At 39.0% G+C, this 21950-nt stretch overlaps 1 protein-coding gene and 1 long non-coding RNA gene across 4 annotated transcripts in view; one reads left to right on the plus strand and one right to left on the minus strand.

The window, feature by feature from the left end:
- The window catches only part of dock1 (dedicator of cytokinesis 1), a 252549-nt gene that overhangs the window by 29498 nt on the left and 201101 nt on the right, over positions 1 to 21950 (plus strand). For all 3 annotated transcript variants that reach the window (XM_077200233.1, XM_077200232.1, XM_077200234.1), the window contains exons 2-9: positions 5995 to 6078; positions 10991 to 11031; positions 11145 to 11200; positions 12497 to 12593; positions 13358 to 13506; positions 14908 to 15043; positions 18625 to 18782; positions 19388 to 19469. In XM_077200233.1, the coding sequence (XP_077056348.1) occupies positions 5995 to 6078; positions 10991 to 11031; positions 11145 to 11200; positions 12497 to 12593; positions 13358 to 13506; positions 14908 to 15043; positions 18625 to 18782; positions 19388 to 19469 (803 nt within the window). The remainder of the gene's footprint in view (positions 1 to 5994; positions 6079 to 10990; positions 11032 to 11144; positions 11201 to 12496; positions 12594 to 13357; positions 13507 to 14907; positions 15044 to 18624; positions 18783 to 19387; positions 19470 to 21950) is intronic.
- LOC143709691 (uncharacterized) overlaps positions 1 to 21950 on the minus strand; it is a 759555-nt gene that overhangs the window by 14992 nt on the left and 722613 nt on the right. The window lies entirely within an intron of this gene.

Here is a 21950-nt window from a genome sequence, read left to right on the forward strand (position 1 = left end):
ATAATTTATAATGTATATATGTAATGTTTTCTTATATAAATAACCTGTTACAGTTGTGTAGTATTGTGGTGTTTTTAGCTAACTGTTAGCCAAATTCCAATCAAAGTAAACTGAGCTGAGCTAATATAATCATTTGTGTTTGTGTGCTTTTCCATGAGTGTGTGTGTGAGAGAAAGATGTCATCTGGTAGAATGTTCTTACTAAGATAAGAGCTGTATCTGTGCAGTTTATGCACATTAGAGGCATATTCTCAACCATTATCTTTACCTCTTTTTTCTAGCTCTCATTACTCGCCCTCCTGTCGTGGAAGTCTCTCTCTCCCTCTCTCTCTCTCTCTCCCTCTCCCTCTCCCTCTCCCTCTCCCTCTCATTGTATTGTTTGTTCTGTATTGATCGGCTTCTTGTGGGTATCAGAATGGCAGCGCATGGGGTTTGATCGGGTCTTTGTGTCTGAATGCTTCTATGTGCAAAGGAGCGTACAGCTCATGTGTTTTTGAAGTTTGTCTCTTTTGGGATGTTGCTTTATGTATATAGTCAGTAGTATACAGTAGAAATGTGTATAATCAAAGCCCTGTTACAATCAATAAAAAGTTCAATGCATGCACTTTCAAAAACATTCGTTGCACAATGTTGATTACCATTAAAAAAAAAAGATGTGTTTTATGCGACTACACAAGTTTTCAGAGTTTGCATCGGGTAATATTTTTTAAATGCTTTTGAAAGTCGTCTCTTCTACTCACAGAGATTGCATTTATTTGATCAAAAAGATATAAATATTGTATAATAATAATAATGAAAATAATAATAATAATAATGGGCTAATAATAATATATATTTTTTTAAATATTACAATTTAAAATAACTTTTCTATTTGAATTATTAGTGGTGCTTGCCAAAGGCAAGGCATCACTAGTGTTCTCTTGCATACTTCTTCTTTTATTATTCTGGACAAAATTTGGCGCGTAACTCCTCCTGCACCGATTGTCACAGACCCCTGAGTGAGGCGTCAAATCATGCGGCTCATTGAGGAGAGGTGTGCTATGACTTTTCTAAGCGATCGGGTGTACGATGTTCGCACAGCGGACGAAAAAGCGGCCAAAAAAATCCCATTGATTTAACATTGCGGAATGTTCAGAATTTCAAATCCCAACCGACTTTTTCACACACACAGACACAAAGGGCCTGACACCAAGGCTCTTGTTAATAAAGATTTTAAGAACTCTATAATAACTCTATAGTTACTATGTTATAAAAAATACATGCTGACATCACAGACCCCTGAGAGAGGCATCAAATCGTTGGGCCTATTGAGGAGAGGTGTGCTACATCTTTTCTAAGAGATCGGGGGTACGGTAATTGCTCCAGGGGCAAAAAAGCGGCCCAAAAAATCCCACAGACTTAACATTGCAACAAACTTTGACGAGTCATAGCTCAGAAATCAGATTTCACAGAAACGTGTGATTTGCCACATTTGAAGAGGCTGACAGGCTCTGTAAGAACATACCTGACAATGGGGTAAAAGTTGCACCCCTGGGGGGCAGGAGCTGCTCAAAGTTGCCCCATTGACTTACTATGGTGTAGGACGGCTCATGAAATGGGCCGTCCTACACATTGCATAGGGATTTTGTATTGAACATAGCTCTGGATCACAGTGTCATAGAGACAAGGGGGGCTCATTTTACTCAGATGACCAATCAGTCTCTCAGGATCATTGTGAAGCTATTAAGCCACGCCCTAGGCACCATTTAGAGCATCTTAGCAACACGTTCCATAGACTTCTATTGAAAGAGATCAAAAGAATATCTCCGGATAGAAGTGTCATAGAAACACAAGGGTGGTCTCGTTTGACTCGGGCCAGCACACAGCCAATCATGAATCCCATCAACACTTTCTAGTCCCTCCCTAGCAACCATTGTCGAGCACCTTAGCAACTAAAATCTATAGAGGGATATCTTCCATTCTGAATGTCACAGATGCATGGGAGTTGGTTTATATCATTCATACTGACAAGCAACCTTTGGACTTTGATGACTGGCAGCTGCCAAGCCACTCCCTAGCAACCAAACAGAGTACCCTGGCAACCATTTTGCAAGACCTATATCTCTGCATCAGAACATCGTATAGAGATGTGGTTTGGCTCTTTTGACTCATGCTAGCAAACAGGGCTTCCAACATGCTACACATGCTAGCTGTGAATAGCTACATGCAAATAGCGATTAGGTAAGTGCTAAATCATGCCAAGAAAGTGTTAAGAACTCCAATAGTAACCATCTGTGACAACTACCAACCACCTAGTAACACCCTAGCAACCACCCAGAATACCCTAGCAACTGCCTAGCAACAACCATAATACCCTAGCAACCGCCTAGCAACAACATAGCAACCACCCAGAACACCCTAGCAACCACATAGCAACACCATAGCAACCCCCCAGAACAGCCTAGCAACCACCTAGCAACACCCTAGCAACCATCCAGAATACCATAGCAACCACCTAGCAACATCATAGCAACCACCCAGAACACCCTAGCAACCGCCTAGCAACCACCCAGATCACCCTAGCAACCACCTAGCAACCTCATTGCAACCACCTAGCAACCTCATAGTAACCACCCAGAACACCCTAGCAGCACCCTAGCAACCACCCAGGAATACCCTAACAACCGCTTAGCAACACCATAGCAACCACTCAAAACACCCAAGCAACCGCCTAGCAACCACCCAGAACACCCTAGCAACGCCCTAGCAACCACCCAGAATACCCTAGCAACCACCCAAAACACCCTACCAACCACATAGCAACCACTCAGAACACCTTAGCAACCACCTAGCAACCACCTGAACAACATGAATAAGCCATATCTCAGCACCAGAACATAGTACAGACATGTTTGTTGGCTCGTATGCAATCATGTACCACACCCTAGCAACCTAGTGGCGAGTTTTGCCACTGCAAGCACCACTTCACATTTTCTTCTGGAAATGTACATTCTAGTTTTAAAATGTAATCTATTTCTGTGATGCAAAGCTGAATTTTTAGCATCAATACTCCAGTCTTCAGTCAGTGTCATCCTTCAGATCCTTTAGAAATCTTAAATTATAAAAATAAAGGCCAGTTCAAAATATAAATAAATAGTACAACATTAAAAGCTCTGCTTATAACAGCTGTATTATTGTTTATAGAGCCCGACCGATATATCGGAGGGCCGATATTATCGGCCGATATTAGGCTTGTTCCTAACTATCGGTATCGGCATTTATAATGGCCGATAAATGAATATTTTTAAAAATGCGGGTGCGGTGATGCATGTAAGGGTGGCGCTGTCAATAAAGCACCTAAAAGCTGTCACAAAGAACTGGCAAAAGTAATGATTGTGAATACATAAAATATAGCAAGGAGACATTTTAGTTGTTTATTAATAAACAAGTGTTTTCAGTCAGTGTCGTTGCAAAGTTGACTCGCGATCTTCAGTGAATGTGCCAGAGAGAAATGCTCATTTCATACGGATTACAGCAGAGAGCAGTCTATCTTTCGTTTTGAATTGTTCTGTTTAAAAGTAGACATTTCAATATAGATATATTTCTCAGGTTTATACGCTGAGTTTTGGTTCATTTATGCATGAGACGACCTCCAGTTCACGTGCCGACGCCTCCGTGTCGAGATTATCTATTGTCCGCTATATTTACTTCTTATTTATTAAATCCACGCAATTGGTTGATGAAACATTGATTAAAATTAAGATACAATTAATACAAAATGAAATTGACTTTAATGAAAGGCTTTGTGCTTTCTGTTTGAGGTCTCTGTGAAAGTTTTAAAGCACTTTAGTGCCGCTTTCAGAGCTTGTCACGTCCGTAACATTGTTTTTTCCTCATAAATGCGAACACGAAAAATAAAATAAAATGAATATTATATGTTCTGTTGAGAGCCAAACCTTCTTCATCCGGTGGGTAGTAGCCTATTACTTTGATTTGCGCAGTGTAATTCACTGAATTGATTTCTCTGCTACAAGCCTCTGTCACGTATTGTGTGAGCTTGTGACTATTGCAAGCGCGCAGCTGAGAAGTCCTGATTATTGTCTGCTATATTTACTTCTTATTTATTAAATCCAGGCAATTGGTTGATGAAACATTGAATAAAATGCGTTGCGCGAGCAGCAAATCTCCGACAGTAAACTGATGCCCCATTCTACTTTGTAACGGGTCGCGGGTAAACAGCTGTTGCGACGCGAGCGATAACGGCCGCTTCCGGTGTACCTTGTGTTAAAGCTAATTCTGCCTATAACGCTACATTACAACATCAATCAATATTCCAATAAATTATAAAATTATAACACTTCATGTTTCACGTTTAGTAAATTTAGCTTACTACTTATTTAAAATAGTATAAAAGTACTGTAGCCTACATGTGTAATTAAAAACGTTTTCATTATGATATTATTAATTTTACTTTAGTACATTTTCTTTAGTAAAAATAGTCGTTCCTCCACTGGTAGAGATTAGAGGAATTAAGACTAAAAATAGAAGATAATAAGGTTTTGTCAGTGACACTTTTGATATATTTATTGATACAAGTTATTGTGTATATAACGTGACTGTCTTTTAATTTAAAGTCATTAGTGAAGATTATGCAACTGCATTGCATGTTATATTATATTATATTCTAAATACTAACTAGTTTGGTTACAGCTCAAATGTATCATTCTCATTCTATCATTCCCCCTGCCTCCATTACATATCTGTGTCACACAAGTGTTTGATTACCACATTTGAGTGATCATTGCAGAACTTTTATATTTATTCTGTTTATACTGTGTATTCTATATACAGTACCCATCTAAAGTTTAAATACACCAATAGGAAAGTGTCCAAACTTTTGACTGGTACTGTACTATAATACACATATTATTGCTACTGTATTATAATATACACATAAATAATATTGGCCGATATATCGGTATCTGTTTTTTTTATCGGTAGCGGCATCGGCCCCCAAAAATCCATATCGGTCGGGCTCTAGTTGTTTATAGATTAATACACTGATCTGTAATGTGGCAGTTGCTTACCTGTGTTTTATCTGGTGCTTTAGAGCTTTTTTGTATAGTTTAGTAACTTATGATTATTGAATTGAATGCATGTAATTGCAGGTACACGTTGAGTGTTTCTCTGACTTGCCATTCAAAAGGACGTGCATTGAAATATTTGAGTCATGTTGGGATGCAGAGGTGTTTAATTCAGATTAATGATGGAAGGAGAGAGATTCCAAAGAGAAATGACGTGTGTGTGTGTGTGTTTGTTTGTTTTGAAAAGGCCCACACTGAGAATATTCTGTAATTACTCATTCTGCTGAGAGACTAAGTTACCAGAGAAAAAGAGAGAAGGAAGGTGAGAGTCTTGACTGAGACAGAAATAGAGAGCGTCTGTGTGAGATTAACCCTCACGGCTCTCGCTCTCTTCTCGTCCTCTGTCTCTCTGTTCACTGGGGTCGTGGCGTTCAGGGTCGCTGAGAAACACCGCAACACACATGATCCTGTCCGGCAGATGAACACGACAGTAACACTCGACATGAGCGCTGTGCAACACTCTGTCTGTCAAAGACATCACACACTTCCAGAAGCAAATAGTGTTTGCTGGACTTTGTTGATTTTTTTTTCTTCTTTTTTTCTTTATTTCCAAGCTCCAAAATGACATTAAAGTTGTTATTCAGTGAAATTCTTCATATAAAAAACATTCAACTGCGTTCAGACTGCGCATTCAGTCATGACATGATTAATGTCAAACCTTTTTAATGCTTTTAGGTGCTTGTATGTGTCAAATTTGAGACTAGTGTTTATTGTTGAGCTGCGATTTTTTTTTTTTTTTTTTTTTTTGTTGTTGTTGTGTGGTTAGTTATTGAATTACTGCATCATCTATAACCCTCAACTACACACACACACACACACCAGAAATTGATGCCATATGTCTCAGTACAGTGTTTTATGTTCTTTGTCCCCAGCCATCTATAACTATGATGCTCGCAGTGATGAAGAGCTTTCCTTACAGATCGGGGACACTGTACACATTCTGGAGACTTATGAAGGTGAGACACACGCGCACAAACACACACCTTATGTTGTGACTAGATGTGACACCGTAAAGCATCAATGTGAAAAGTGGCAAATAATTTGTAATATATTACGATGACCTGCATTCATCAAGCTCTACCATTCAACCCTTTACCAAAGCTATTTTAAAAAAGAAAAAAAAAAAGATTGATAAATTTACAAATAGTTTTTAATTCAAATTATGGGAAAAGCCGATATGGAATGATTGGTTAACTTCTGAACTTCTGCAAAATCTGAAACCCAGTTAACTTTATTTTATTTATATTTTATTTATTTATTATATATTTTTTGTCTTATTTATTTTAATGTTTACAAGAAAATGACAAAACCCACAATCATAGTTTTAAGTTTATTTCTGTTTCAGAGTTACAAAAATGAATAGAACAAATCAATATATAATTTGCCCCTGGCATTTTCTGAACTCATTTAGCTCATTTAAAAATCTACTTCTACTATTTATGAAGAGGTCACACACTTGTTTGTACCCCTATTCATGTAAAGTATCTATTTCAGTGTCACCTCTCATCATTTTAAGACCTTTACACAATACACACCGATATGTCCTGAGCCCCTTTCACACAGCGCGTTGATCCCGGGAAATTGCCGTAAAAAGTGCCTTATGTGTGAATGCAAACACGTCCCGGGATTGATGCCGGGATGGGGACATAGTAACATTGCCGAGATCAGTCCCGGGATTGATGCCGGGATGGGGACATAGTAACATTGCCGAGATCAGTCCCGGAACGCGCCCAGTGTGAACAAAAGCCAGGACCAATGCCGTAAGGGGTGTGTCGTAGTGATGACGCAATGGCCATCGCACTGGCCTTTCTACAATCTATGCTCCAGCATATGGGGAACGAGCCACTCGGCAAACCCATGGCGCTACTGGGGAGTTATTGACTCGTCTTCATGTAGAAATGACGAAGAGGAGTTATCAGCATAACTGACATCTGACTGAGTTATCACATCCTGACGTCACGTGTCTTTACGGGATGTGTGTGAACGCACTCACAGATTCCGGAAAACCCCAGGTAGTGTGAATGAACCAAAATCAAATGACACGTGTATTTTCCGTAATCTCTGTTACCCCTTTTCCATCAAAAAAGAGGTGGTTCAAAGTTGGTTCGGAGTTGGTTCAACTTGCGAACCTTCTCAGAACCTGTTTGTTTTTCCACTGACTAGAGCGCCCAGCGAACGCAAGTACAACATTACTTTGGGATTATCTCTAACTCGTGTACCAAAAAGGCTTTAAAAACAACTGAAATATGTAAGTCTTTTAATCTTTTCCTTTGATATGTAATCTTTTCTGATTAGTTATGTACTGTTACGACTGACTCAAGGCCATAACAACCAATAGGAGACCATGCCACGAGCAAACAGTGCAAAACATAAATTTATTGTGTATGTAACACAAATGTAAACAACGTAACCAACCATGGGATATGAATGTCAGTATCAGCAGTGTAGCGTAAGTGCTGGGATGTATTGTGTGTGTAGGTGCAGATGTTGGATGTAAAAATAAAAGACATAAACTCAAATAAACTTAAAGGTGCATCTCTGTGAAGTCCTGACGTGTCGAGCAAAGTATGGGCCCGGACCAGCCATCAGAGCAGCGTCGAAGCCTTCAGCCACCAGACCAGGAAAAGAGAGCCCAATGCAGCAGAGAAGCTCCTATTTAAACACCATCTTCCCAGGTGTTAGCAATTAGGCCTGAAAGAGAGGAGGAGCAGGAGAACGACCAGAAACAGGCCTAGGGCCGTAACACCCCCCTCTAACAAAACAGGGACCCCTAGGGGTTCCCTTGAGCTACAGGTATCGCATGATACAAAGTTTATCAAATTTTAAGGAGGCATATCTTACCTAACAACTTGGAGACCGGGACAATGCGTCTGCCACCACATTATCCCACCCCTTGATATGCCGAATGTCCAAAGTGTAGGACTGGAGGTGAAGAGCCCAGCGCATCAACCAATGGTTAGGAGTCTGTAGAGTGCTAAGGAAAGTTAGAAGATTATGGTCGGAAAAAACTACCACCGGACCAGAGCCCAGATACACACTAAAATGCTGCAACGCCAAAATAAGCGCCAGCGTTTCTTTTTCGATGACTGAATAGTTTAGCTGATGGCGATTAAATTTCCTGGAAAAGAAACACACAGGCTTATTAACCCCTCCATCATCTTTCTGCAGCAACACTGCACCAGCCCCAGCCATGCTGGCATCCACCTCCAGGTGAAACTCACGATCCCACCTAGGAGCAACTAGAACTGGAGCATTGGAGATTAGAGCTTTCACCCTTTCAAAGGACTGCTGGCAAACCGGAGACCACACGTACTTTGTCTTCCCTTTCAGAAGATCAATCAAAGGTGTGACCACTGTAGAGAAATTCCTACAAAAACACCTATAATAGCCCACCATACCGAGAAATCTCATGAGTTCCTTTTTTGTCGTTGGTGACGGAATGTCATCAATTGCACACACTTTAGCACGCACTGGTCTCACCGAACCCTGGCCAACAACACGACCCAAGTAGACCACCGTGGCCCTAGCGAATTCACACTTTGCCAGATTCACTGTTAAACCAGCATGAGCTAGACGCACAAACAAAGCTTTAACACGCTCCAAATGTTGTTCCCAGTTGTCAGCATACACAACCACGTCATCCAAATACACTGCGCATCCCTCCAGATCCCGCACCATTCTTTCCATCGCCTGCTCTTTCTCCTGTTCAGCTTTAATACGCAACAAAAGCAACTCTTTCTGCTGCTCAAACGATAAACCCACCGGGCTTACTCTTCCCAACAAAGATGATTCAACCAAAGTGTCAACTTTACCTGGCATCAAGACACCATTTTCCAACAATTTCGCTGTCAAATTACCTTTTACACAATCTTTTGTCTTTCGGGCATCCCCTATATCAACCTTATAGTGCTCCGCAATCCTAATCAATTGTTTCTTAGTACAAATATCTAATCCTCGTTCCTGTGGCGATTCAATAAAATCTTCCACCACTTCATCCATGGCTAACAAATCCACTAGAGACGAAGCTTAAGTGACAGATTTATCAGCACACCAAGGCTTACAACCACAGCCCAAGGACGGCGTTTCCCCGCTAATTACCTATCACAAAAGCTAACTTACTGACCCTAGTCTTCGTGAGGTGTAGCGGTGGGTTTTTATGCATTTACAACCCGATGGTCAGTCAAAGGTGACCAGCAAGCTGGCAACCCCCTTGAAACCACAGAAATGCTCCCGAGCCGATGTAGGGAAAAGGAACATGGGAAGCTCTACCCGCCGTACCTCCACACTAAAACAATGATGCAGCGACCCCCCCATTGGGAAACGCTGCTATGCCTACAAGGAAAAACGCCAGTCCAAAACTTAAGTGCGCCTCAACATACGGTCACTTATCTTCACACGTCTCCACAAAAAACACACAGCCACTACTGCCAAAACACACCCGCTCGAGTACGCCAGCAAACAAATTACAACTAATCAAAACTAATCAAACTCAGGCACGTCTCCCAGAGCGCAACAACTAACCATATACAGATAACTGACGTCAGAGGATCTCCCCCTTAACAGCCAATCACGACGCATAATGTTCAAAAAAAGAAACACCATTCAGAGACGAAACTACTATATAGCTACGCTCATTCTCATCTGCCCTTCAAGCGCTCACAATCAAATTACTAAATAAAACCACAAGGCGCTTTAAACAAATCAAATAACTAACAAAACGCGCAAAAAGCAACGGACGAGCCCCCATTTGTTACGACTGACTCAAGGCCATAACAACCAATAGGAGACCATGCCACGAGCAAACAGTGCAAAACATAAATTTATTGTGTATGTAACACAAATGTAAACAACGTAACCAACCAGGGGATATGAATGTCAGTATCAGCAATGTAGCGTAAGTGCTGGGATGTATTGTGTGTCTAGGTGCAGATGTTGGATGTAAAAATAAAAGTCATAAACTCAAATAAACTTAAAGGTGCATCTCTGTGAAGTCCTGACGTGTCGAGCAAAGTATGGGCCCGGACCAGCCATCAGAGCAGCGTCGAAGCCTTCAGCCACCAGACCAGGAAAAGAGAGCCCAATGCAGCAGAGAAGCTCCTATTTAATCACCATCTTCCCAGGTGTTAGCAATTAGGCCTGAAAGAGAGGAGCAGCAGGAGAACGACCAGAAACAGGCCAAGGGCCGTAACAGTACCCCTGTCTTTTTTTTTCTTTCTGTTTATTTGTTCTATATTGTGACTGTTTCCTTCTTTGCTTACATAATGTTTTTAATAAAAAAAAAACTATTAACGCTTGCGCCAACTTCAAGCATAACAATTACAATGGCGGACTACATCGTGTTTCTGCAAATGTTTCTCCTGGCTTTGTGATCCTATATTATGGTCAGAAAAGATGTTTAGAACACATCTAAACCCGCCCCCAGCCCCCGACTTAAGCATGACGTGGTAAAATAACAGTTCTAGTCCAGCAAAGAGTTGATGCCGCTTTGGAACCAGTTTTCCAGGCTGAGAACCGGTTCTTTGGCTTTCGAAACGCAAAGAACTGGTACGCGAGAAGGCACCGGCTCCGAACCGGCTCTCAAAATGCTTTGATGGAAAAGGGGTATGTGAAAGGGGCACTGATTAGACCTTTCCTCTTCCCTGCAGAACAACCTCTCTCCGATCTCAATAACACACACTTTAGTCTTGAAGAATTTGTTCAAAGCTTGCAGACATGCCCGCTACCTCACTTCATATCTCCAGGAGATTTATGGAACATGTCTTTTATAATCTCACAATATTGTTTTCTAGAGGGACACAGTGGCATCGCACTCTAATCTAATTTTTGGTATTTTCATCTGACTGCTGTGATATTTCTTGCTCTTCTCAGGATGGTACCGAGGGTATCGGCTGAGGAGAAAATCGAAGAAGGTGAGTTACTGTATGAAAAGGTTCAGCTTTCATGTTGAATAAAATCATTCAGTAGACCTCAACTTTTATTTTTCCTTTGTTGGGTAATTTCTGATGTACTCTTCTGTGCACAGGGTGTGTTTCCGGCTTGTTACATACATCTGAAAGAGGCCACAGTTGAAGGCAGTGGGTCAGTATGTTCATTTAGATTTCCTGCAAGTTGTATTTAGCTAAATATGGAATAAAATCATTATCAACATCTTAGCAGGCATTAACTCTTTTACCAAACCAACTCATTTCGACCATGCATGGCCTGCATGTATCCTGCATGAAGAAGGGAATCTCAGGATTTCTTTCTCAATGGGAGAAATGTTTACTAAATCTGCTTCATTCACTACTCAATAGTATCAAAACTATCACTTTGATTGGATTAAAAGGAGCGGTTACTCTGTTCGTGCGGTTCATATGAATAAACGTGAACGCTGCCATCTGAACCCTGGTGACACCAAACTAACGGACCGAGACGCTGAAAAGATGAGTCTCTGTCTGCTTCCAAACGAACTCTGGTGCAGTTCGAAAGAAATACGAATGCAACACGGACTCCTTTACACATTTTATAAGCTCTTCACGAATTTCCAGCTGGTCAAAATATCCTCAAATGTAGGCTATTCACATACAACAACACATTTAGCCCAGAACACAGCATTGTTTTGGATGTTTGACAAGTTTAGTCGCAAAATGCTTTTGTGAACGCTAAGTGAACCAGGTCTAAATGTATTATTTTTCTTTTTTTGGTCAAGTACAAGTACAAGTGTGAACACGCCCGTAATCTAATCACCTCACAATCGTATCACAATCACAACCACAACCACAACTTAGTTTCTTCTCTATGTAGGCCGTAGGCAGCTTACTATGTTTTGGAACATATTTGCATTAAACTTTACATTGCTTTGCTGCATGTGAAGATCATGTTACTTCTGTAATTGGTCTGATTATATCAGTGTTGGTTCCTGAATCTAGCCTCAGCGCAGTTAACAACATCCTTCCCATAGACGTCTTACTAAAACAAGTTAGCGCTCCAACAGCCCAGTGCCAGCCTAAAAGGAGATTTTAGAGTCCAAAATGGATTTCCGAGTGTTTTTCAGGAATATAATACACATGAGTGAGTGTTGGTGTGTGTTTGTGTGTGTGTGAGTAATTGGAATCGAGAGCAGAGCCCAGCTCAGATTTCATAACAGCTGTTTTGATGACTGATGCTGGTAATTAGTTTTCATTGGTATGAAGGGATCTGAATGACTCCGGGACCTCAGAAGCCCGTATTAAGCTGGAATTACTGACATGAATAGAGTGAGATGCAGTTAAACAGCCTATTGTTTCCCACACAAGTGATATTCTTTGAAAAGCTCCTTCACTTTATTGTACTGCCTATGTTTATTCAATTTTTTTTCTCTGTTTTGAACTCTTTTCCCTTTCTTTCTGTCGCTAGACAAAAGGAGACGGTCATTCCCACTGAGCTCCCGCTGGTTCATGAGGTCACGACTACGCTTCGAGAATGGGCGACAATATGGAGGGACCTATATGTGGTAACCCTGCATTTTAGCATTTATCTCAAGACGTGGTTGTATATTTCAAAAGTTGCAAACTATTCCTCTACACACTTAAAAGTATGCAGTTTTCCATTACACAGAGTGCATAGTTTTTAACAAACAAAAAAGTATGGATGTGTAGTATAAATGCAATCTGGCTATGGCATTGTCATGAGATCTATGATGTCAGTTGCATCATGGGATGCACACTTTAAAATCTTGGCATAGTTAGTAGGTCATCTGGGTATTCTTGCCAACTTTTTATGAAAACTGTTGGATATCCTACTCATTTTACATACTGCTCTTTGCATACTATAGTGTATAATGGGGAAGTATGCATTTTCAGGAGATTAACATACATACATAGTCATCACTGACATCATCATCTTAAAAGATATTAGTTAGCATTTTGATGACAACACGTCACTGTTCATAGAACAAACATTCATCTGCTATGACACACTGCAACATTGCAATTTTCTCTAACAAATCGGATCCCCTTTGCCTCGGGCGTGATGTTAAAAAGCTCTGACATGATATACAAATTAAAAATTAAAGTTTGTTTTTTTAAGTTTTCCAAACAGAGTCTCATTGACAGTTTGTAAACTCTTTTAATTGAATAAGCAAGCAGTATGACACTCAGTATGGGGGTCTTTGTCTGCAGTGATTAGGAGCCTCACGCCTTTACGCCGCAGCATGTGCTTTGACAAATTAATTAACACGCATTGCAGGGTTTTAAACAGACTTCGTGTTTCCAACAGGGCGACAAGCGTGAGATGTTCAACACGGTCCGAGACATGATCTATGACTTGATCGAGTGGCGCTCCCAGATCCTATCCGGCACGCTCCCGCAAGACGAGATGTCGGAGCTCAAACAGAAAGTCACCTCCAAGATGGACTATGGGAACAAGTATGAACACACACATACCACACACACACACACACACACACACACACACACACACACACACACACACACACACACACACACACACACACACACACAAGCTGCTGACTCATTCTGATTGGGTTATGGTAGAACAGGGAGAGCTTGAGCTGGAAGTCACGACTGCAGTCCGTTACATAAAATCTGACTTTTAATGAGCGTGTTGTATTGCTCTTCATTTTTTATTCAGGGTCTGTGTGCTTTGAAGGGTCATTGTGAAACATTTTCAGCCCTTCGCATGCTATATCCGAAGGGTAAATAAAAGATTCTTAATCAGTGGTCTGTGCCGTTGCTCATACTTGGGTTTAAGATTCCTTAACTTTAAATATTAAATGTTGATGCTGTCTGATGATTTTTGCCTGGCAAAACAACGAAACATGCAAAATGGATTTACACTGAAGGGCCATTAAGTGTCCACCTTTTTTTGCAGTATGGAAGAAAGCTATTTTTTGAATGTGCGCAAACGTTAAATAACTAAAACAATTGCAGAAGTGCGGTGAATGGTAAAACATTTTTTTAAGAGTATTTAATATTAAAATATGTTAACTGCAAATGCCAGTTTGTAATATCAAGCAGCATAACAGACTGTTTGTGTACAGCTAAAATACATGGAAGCGGAGTACACCAGAAGCCTAGCACATTCATATCCCACTCTTATGTTAAAAATAAAGTGGATACACCCAGAACATCCTAGCAACTGCATAGCAACACCCTGGCAACTGCATAGCAACACCCTGGCAACTGCATAGCAAAACCCTGGCAACCACATTCCACACCTGGTTTTGAGTTTAGCACTGGCAAGTGTTATCAGAAAAAATCATTTAAGCATTCTAACCACCACTGCAGAGTGACATTGGATCAACCAATGGTGTGAGTTTGGGGCGGGGCTATCTGTTCAGCTGACCAATGAAAGACAGGGAAACCTGTTTGAATGTTTTTGCAATTCCATTTGGTTATTCTAGTGTTGCAGACTATTTTCTGCTCATTAAACACATTCTGTTAACTTAATTGTTTAGCTATAAGAGGAAGCGGGTATGAGTATCATCGAGAGATGATAGAACTGCTCTGGTCAGAATGCCAGTAGTGACACAAACACACACATGTACAACTCTCAGTTCTCAGTTAAAGTCTCTGTCTTTCTCAACTTTGTTAGGTGAAAAGTCTTTATTTTTACATAAGGATGGCAATCCTAAGTGTCTCTCATATTCATTGAAAATAACCTCAATTTATTTTTCCATCACACATAATTTTAATGCACATTGACATTTTTCCGGTTCCTTGTACCAGTATAAGTATAATTTCATCTCTTTCAACCAAGTCTGTTTTAAAATGTTTCTTACAATGTTTTTTTTGTGTGCTTGTCAGGTATTTAGACCTGGATCTGGTGGTGAGAGATAAAGATGGGAATATTCTGGATCCTGACCTGACCAGCACTGTCAATCTGTTCCGAGCGCATGAAGCCGCGTCCAAGCAGATTGAAGCTCGCATCCAAGAGGAAAAGGTAAACGATATTAGACTGTATTCATCCTTTATGGCACAATATAAACATGCTACTTTTTAAAAAGTTTATGGTTCATTTAGATTGATATATTTAAATGTGTTTGTTTGGTGTTCTTGGATTGTTAATCTGGAAGGCCTGAGAGCAGATGTTATACTCACTTGGGCTCTTCGTTTTACAGTGTTATTTTGGTCATCAACACCCGCTGTGACGTTTAATGAACACCTCTAATTATAACTGTTACTTCACATTTATATGCGGCTGTGACATTGTCAAGCACAACCCCTAAACCACATAAAAAGTCCCTGACCGCAGCTCTCAAACACTGTCACTGACGTGTGAGCGTTTACAGGGGAACAGAGATCGTGAGAGCGAACCAGCTCACTTCCTATCATGCTGTGGGGCTCAATGTGACACGTGGCTGGGTGATATAGCTTCAATATTTTTCAGCCTTTTGACAAGATGCTATATATACGGTATACTGTGTATATATATATATATATATATGTTTTTTTTTTCCGAATAAGAGAAACCATTACTTTAAAACAGCCATTGCAGACTTACAATGCAAGAAAAAAACCAAAAACATTATTATTATAATTATACAATAATAAATTAAATCATTTATTTAAAATAATTATAAATGTTTTTTCTTTACTTTTTTTGTAAGGGGTTGAGATTAAGATTGTTTTAAATTCACTTATATATATATATATATATATATATATATATATATATATATATATATATATATTTTTTTTTTTTTATTTTTTTTTATAGGTTTTATAAAGCCTATTTAATGTTAAAAATAATAATTCAAATATACTGTAATGTTGAATGGCTATAGTTAATGGCTAAAATGAAAAAAAATATTAAAAAAAATCAATTTAATAGAGAAATCAGTAGCAGTACCAGTATTGGTAGTGGTGATACTGGCCTTCCTTTGTAGTACTTGGTAAAACAAAAACATTTTAATACATTTTCTTTGTTGTTTCTACGTTAATTTGGAGATTCATTGTGAAACAATAATAATAATATACTATACATACATATAATATATTCTGTAATATATTGCAGACAAATTTGAAATTAATTAGATTTTTAATGACTACACTAATATATAATCCAAGCATGTTTTTCACAGTTTTCAATAAATGAACAAGAGATATTTATATTTTAATAATTAAATGCACTTATATACTATAGTGATCTTTATATTAGTATTTTCTATTATTTATATATTTCTATTAATTTTATTATTGTACTTTTTAGGTAACCTAATAGTCAAATGTTCAATAAAATCAACAAAATACCTGTGATGTTTTTTATTTTACCTTGTCTGATAAAACATTGCAAACATGTTGTGAATATTTGACATCACTCAGCCCTAGTGTTACGAGAATCAGGGCTTCTTTAGACAGAAGTGTGTTCTCATGAATCCTCATACTAATGTACAGTCTATGAGGTTAACATCTCTGTTTGACCTGTGTGTTCTCACAATGCCTCTCTAATGACCGTTGAAGCACTGTAGTGCTTTTAGATGAGTCACAGTGAGTGTCATTCACCATGTTCAAAACTTAGCAAGTGCTTCCCTTGAGCCAAGAGTTTAGGAGTTTAAGATCTGTGACGTTGAAGGAGCCATTCACCCAAAGTTGACAGTTTACTCACACTCATGTTGTTCCAAACCTGGATGACAAGGTGAAATTTTGAGAACACATCAGCTCTGCTGACCTACCTTTCCCATGTGACCCTACCCAGATGTTCACTGACCTTGAGTGTCTTTCACCAGATACAGATTGCATAAATAATATAGAGCCTGTCTACACCTGATCAAGTAATGTCTTTACTGATTGGATAGCTATCTGATGTGATAAAACAATTCCATTCACACTTGACCGCATAAATGTCTGCGAAAAACTAATATATAGATCTCCGATCCTCAATCCCTGCGCTATATGCTAATTTAACGGAGTTCACGTCAATGAAGTCAACAGATATGAGCTGCATTTTATTTATCATCAGCTAATTTCAAGATCAAAGACCGCATTAGGAGAGAGAGCGGATTCAACACTGGTAAGATAATTTAGTCTCACTACTTTTAATGAAGATGATTGTGTTTTAAGGTTCTGCAATTTAGTTTCAGTTTCATTTGATGCAGTAGCGCTTTCATATCTGGCTATAACATGTCATATAGCCATATAGGGGTGGACTGGGACTAAAAAGTGACCCTAAACTTTCTGGCACAGAGCGGCCCACGTTACCCAGTCCACAACACACCAAACATAACACAGCAGCTCATTTTGCACAGAGCAATTTAACACCACCTACTAACTTAAAAATATAACAATAAAGAAATATAAATATTTAAAAAAAGGTATTGAAATGTATTTTTGTGCTTATTAAAATGTAATAAATGAATAATAAATAAATAAATGCATTATTGGTATGTTACCAATTAAATGTTAAATCAAATCAGACAAAATTCATCTTTTCACTGCAGAAGTTGCATTTGAAGTGTTATTTAGATGTATTTACACAGACGGTTTACAAATGCATAAATGACGTGATAAAATTAATGTTTTAAATACAAAATATATTGAATATAGAAATATGATATTTTGATGATTTTTTTTTTTAATTAAACTGTAAATATGAAACTAAAACCGCCAGTAGGTGGCAACAAGTCACTGTTTTAAGTAAGTCAACCGATTGGTTCAAAACAGCCGATTCATTCAGGAACAAAGCAAGTGACTATCTTTATAAGTGGGTCATTGAATTATTGACTCAAGCAATTTGTTAAAAAAATGCTGAAAGATCAAAGCTGTGCCGGTAGACGGATGTGGTACTTTAAAACCGGACCGTTTGAGGCCACCCTATATAGCATTTTTATTTTGAACAATTCCTTACATCTTACCTCGCATTCGCGTTAAAAACGGCCATGCTGAATTACTGCTTGGCCCCGCCTTCTTTGATGTAAATGGTCATCTCAAACATTTTGAAATTGACGAGTGCTGTTAGACCGCTGCAGTGAGCCAGAGCCAGTAAATAGATGAATCATTTAGAGTCATATGGGCCGCGCGGGCATTCACCTGGGCCAACGGAATATGTAAATGCCTGCTATCATTCGTTCTTTATAAATTTACGTATAGCAACGGGCCGGCCCACACTGTCCAGAGGCCCACCGGGAAAACACCCGGTACTCCTGATATAGCCAATAACATGCTCTCACATGTTTATTTTATTTACCCTTTTGGGAGGAGTAAAATTTACATATGTGGATCTAACAACCAGATGGATTTACACTTGTCCAGTCAGGAATGCGTCTCAGACAAGCTCCTGGAGTGGTTTGAGTGCTCGGATTTAAATCCGTCTTGAATGCGTTTCAGCATTTACACCTGGTCTTTTCACGATCGAATAGCTATCCCATCAGAGAACACGCATGAAGTGACCAGGTGTAAAAAGTCCCATGAATTCTTTGAGACTGACAGTGATTAACGGCCGTTTAATTAGTCTGGCTGACTTTGATTCGAAGCACATTTGAAAGATTAATTACCATAATTTGTATGGATTTATTTATTTTTCAGTCTCAGAAGCAGAACCTGGATTTGAGCAGGCAGGCGAAGTTTGCCTCCACACCCTCGTTTGCCTTGTTCGTCACGCTCAAGAATGTCGTGTGCAAAATCGGAGAAGATGCAGAAGTGCTGATGTCACTCTATGATCCGATTGAGTCGAAGTTTATCAGGTCAGTGCACACATGGACTCCAACGCTTAGACTTGCATGCATGAGAAGCCATGCAGTCCTAAACATAGCTGTCAAATAATTCCTTTGTTCAGAGATTTTAAGTAATTTTTAACATTATTTTTTAATAATTATAGCTTATATTATTATATTTAATTGTTATTAATAATTATATTAGTGATGATATTTGTAATGTCAATTTTCTTTTGTTTAAATCATAATTTCAATAATTTGACAATAGCCTCACCCTCATTTGCGAGACATGACATTTCACACATTCTCAGTAGTAAATCAACCACAGTGTTTGTACCATCCACACTATTCTCAATGGTTCGTTTCAGCAGTGAATGATGAATTTTATTATACTTGAGTGTGTCCACAGAGAAAGACATTTACATCCGCATTTAGCAAATGCTTTTTTATACAAAGGGTCTTGCATGCATTAAAGCTGTACATTTATCAATATATGCATTCACTGGGAATCAGTCCTATGATCCTGACTTTGCTAGTACTACTGTATGATCTTCCATCTGAGCTTTAGGGGGAAAAAGTTTGCAGTATAAGTAATGCTATTAATATCTGTTATTTATTTCTACATTTTATTGCAGTGAAAACTATCTTGTACGCTGGTCCAGCTCAGGTTTGGCGAAAGACATCGATCAGCTGCATAACCTGCGTGCCGTATTCACGGTACGGATTATTTTCAGCTTTACTTTTGACCTATTTCAATCAAGATTATCATGTTTTGTTTTTTGTTCTAGTTAAGACCTACGCTGTCCTATACAAAATCACATGCATTTTTAGTAGTACAATTTGGCCGAAAATGTGGTTAGATGATAATGCCATGTTTTAAAATGGCATCACCTTTACTGGGTTTTAGAACAACGCTTATTTGGGGCATGTGTGCAAAACGCTAGGCCACACGTGAAACCCTTCACATGCATGACCTAATTGTTTTATTAGAACACTCAGCTGTGTCGTCCTGTGCCGATGCGCTGCTTCATTATCGGCTCGTTCCTGGAAACATCGTCATGTAAATGACACGGTTACGGCTCGATTCCATTCGTCTGTTCCCGTCTCTTGCATTGTTCCTTAATGAGTAATCACGGTATTATTGGGTGACACTTTAATTCGTGTTCATCAGTCGTGTTGTCGAATTGGTAATTAAAGTGTTGGAGAAAGCAGCATCATCATTAACGCTGTAAAGGGTAATGAGCTAACGGTCATTATAGGAGCGGATAAAGGAGGTGCTCACTGGAGCTGCTGCCTGACTTGTGTTATTGCACATATTGTGTGTGTCCATGTACATGTGTTGGCATCTGCCTGTACTTTAAAAAAAATATTTTATTATGAACATGAAATCATTTTAAAGTTCTTGTGTTTCTTACACATTATTATGAAGTATTTTTTAATTTTATTTTAATCACATGCATTTGGGGTTTGTGTATTTGCATGTACATAATTAATAATTAAATATTCATTGATATGTGTTTGCTTGTTGGTACATATTTGCACCCGTAAATGAGAGCTGTTCTTATCTTTTTCATTTTATTATTTTTTTATGCTGGGAAGGGACTTATGAACATGAAATCACATTGAAGTTCTTGTGTTTCTCACCCTATTATGAAGGATGTTTGTTTTTTTAATTGCATGCATTTGTGTATTTGTATGTCCATAATTTAATAATTATAGAGTATATGCATTGGTGTGTGTTGTGCATGTAGGTACATATTTGCACCAACACACGAGAACTGTTCTCTTTTGCTAGAGGTCATGGGCTGTCGAGGGTAGGTTTGTTTTCCCAGAATCCTTTGCTCTTTGCACAAACCCCCTGCGGGGAATGAGTTGCTGCCCCCAATCAAACACTGCTCGAAACAATTTACCCTTCACCCGGACGCCATACTAACAACCTGTGTACACCGGCCCAATCCATGGATCAGTCATTGCCTTCCTGGATAGTTGCTAAACTAACAAGTTTGAGTTTAACTAGATGTTTTAGGCAGAAACGCCTGGTGCATGGCCGCTTGGGGGCTCAAAATGACATGGGGCGCAGGGCCGGATCTAGCAAATGATTTTTGGCGTGGCGAGAGGGGGCAGGAATTTTTGAGGGGTGTCAACATATGGCAGACGTGTATATATACTGAATTTAATCACAGTTATTACAGTTTGTTGAGAAATAGTATGTAGACACTACAAAAGGGCACAGGCTGCCATTTACAAACTCATACAGCCAAACTTAATCTCATGCAATCAATGTCTCGCATTTGAGGTTTCCTGTGAAACCGTTCATATTAGGAATAAGTGACCATACAATATGATCTCACTTAACAGGAGATAGAAGTATGATAGAAATAAGGGGCATTATCACAGGAAAGGCATTAAGGTAAGACACAGGTGATGAGTGGCAGATGTGTGAAAGGGGAAGTAAACAGCGTTTCAGGCAGCAATTGTACAAGAAGAAAAACTTTCCCATGAAGATCTATGGACTGAGCTGTACTAAAGTGAGCATAAATACACTGTGGAAATAAATGAGTCACGGCACTCAAACAAGGTACTGGACCTCTCCCGATTTGTCCCTCAGTAACTTGAACAATTTTTTGACAGATGAGGTCTTTACTGAAAAAGTGATGAGAAATACAGTACAATATATACAATATTCACAGAAGTTAAGGCAACATGAAAGGGACATTTCATGCATGTAAATTTGTGCTCAACAAATCAACAAAAAGGCTCAGAGTTACGACGGGTATTATATGTTACACCAAAATCTCCAAAAACCTGAAAAAAAGTCACATAAAAGTAGCCTACATTTTTGCTCCCAGTCTGAAAAAGTAAGAAAACGTTTCTGGACCGTTTTATATATACAAAAGAAGAAACATAAAAAACAAAAAAAAAACAATAACAACACTGCTTAATGTTCAGCAGGATTTACACCAGTGTCACATTGTAAACTTTGTTTCTCACACTATTGGTTTTTATTAAAGGTTCTCAGTTGCCAAAACAAAGATATAAACAGAAATTTAAAGTACAGATTATGTTGAGGTCATCATTTTAACAATTTTGTAAAGGCTCACCAGTGAGCATAACATGAAGTTGTCATGCCTATAACAGCTGAATACGGCCATTTCCATTTTGCTCAGCAAAACGCTTCACAAATTTATTAAAAGTAAC

Source organism: Siphateles boraxobius, unplaced genomic scaffold, assembly GCF_051911475.1.
Source record: "Siphateles boraxobius isolate OS27281-9 unplaced genomic scaffold, OSU_SipBor_1 46, whole genome shotgun sequence".
Classification (NCBI taxonomy): domain Eukaryota; kingdom Metazoa; phylum Chordata; class Actinopteri; order Cypriniformes; family Leuciscidae; genus Siphateles; species Siphateles boraxobius.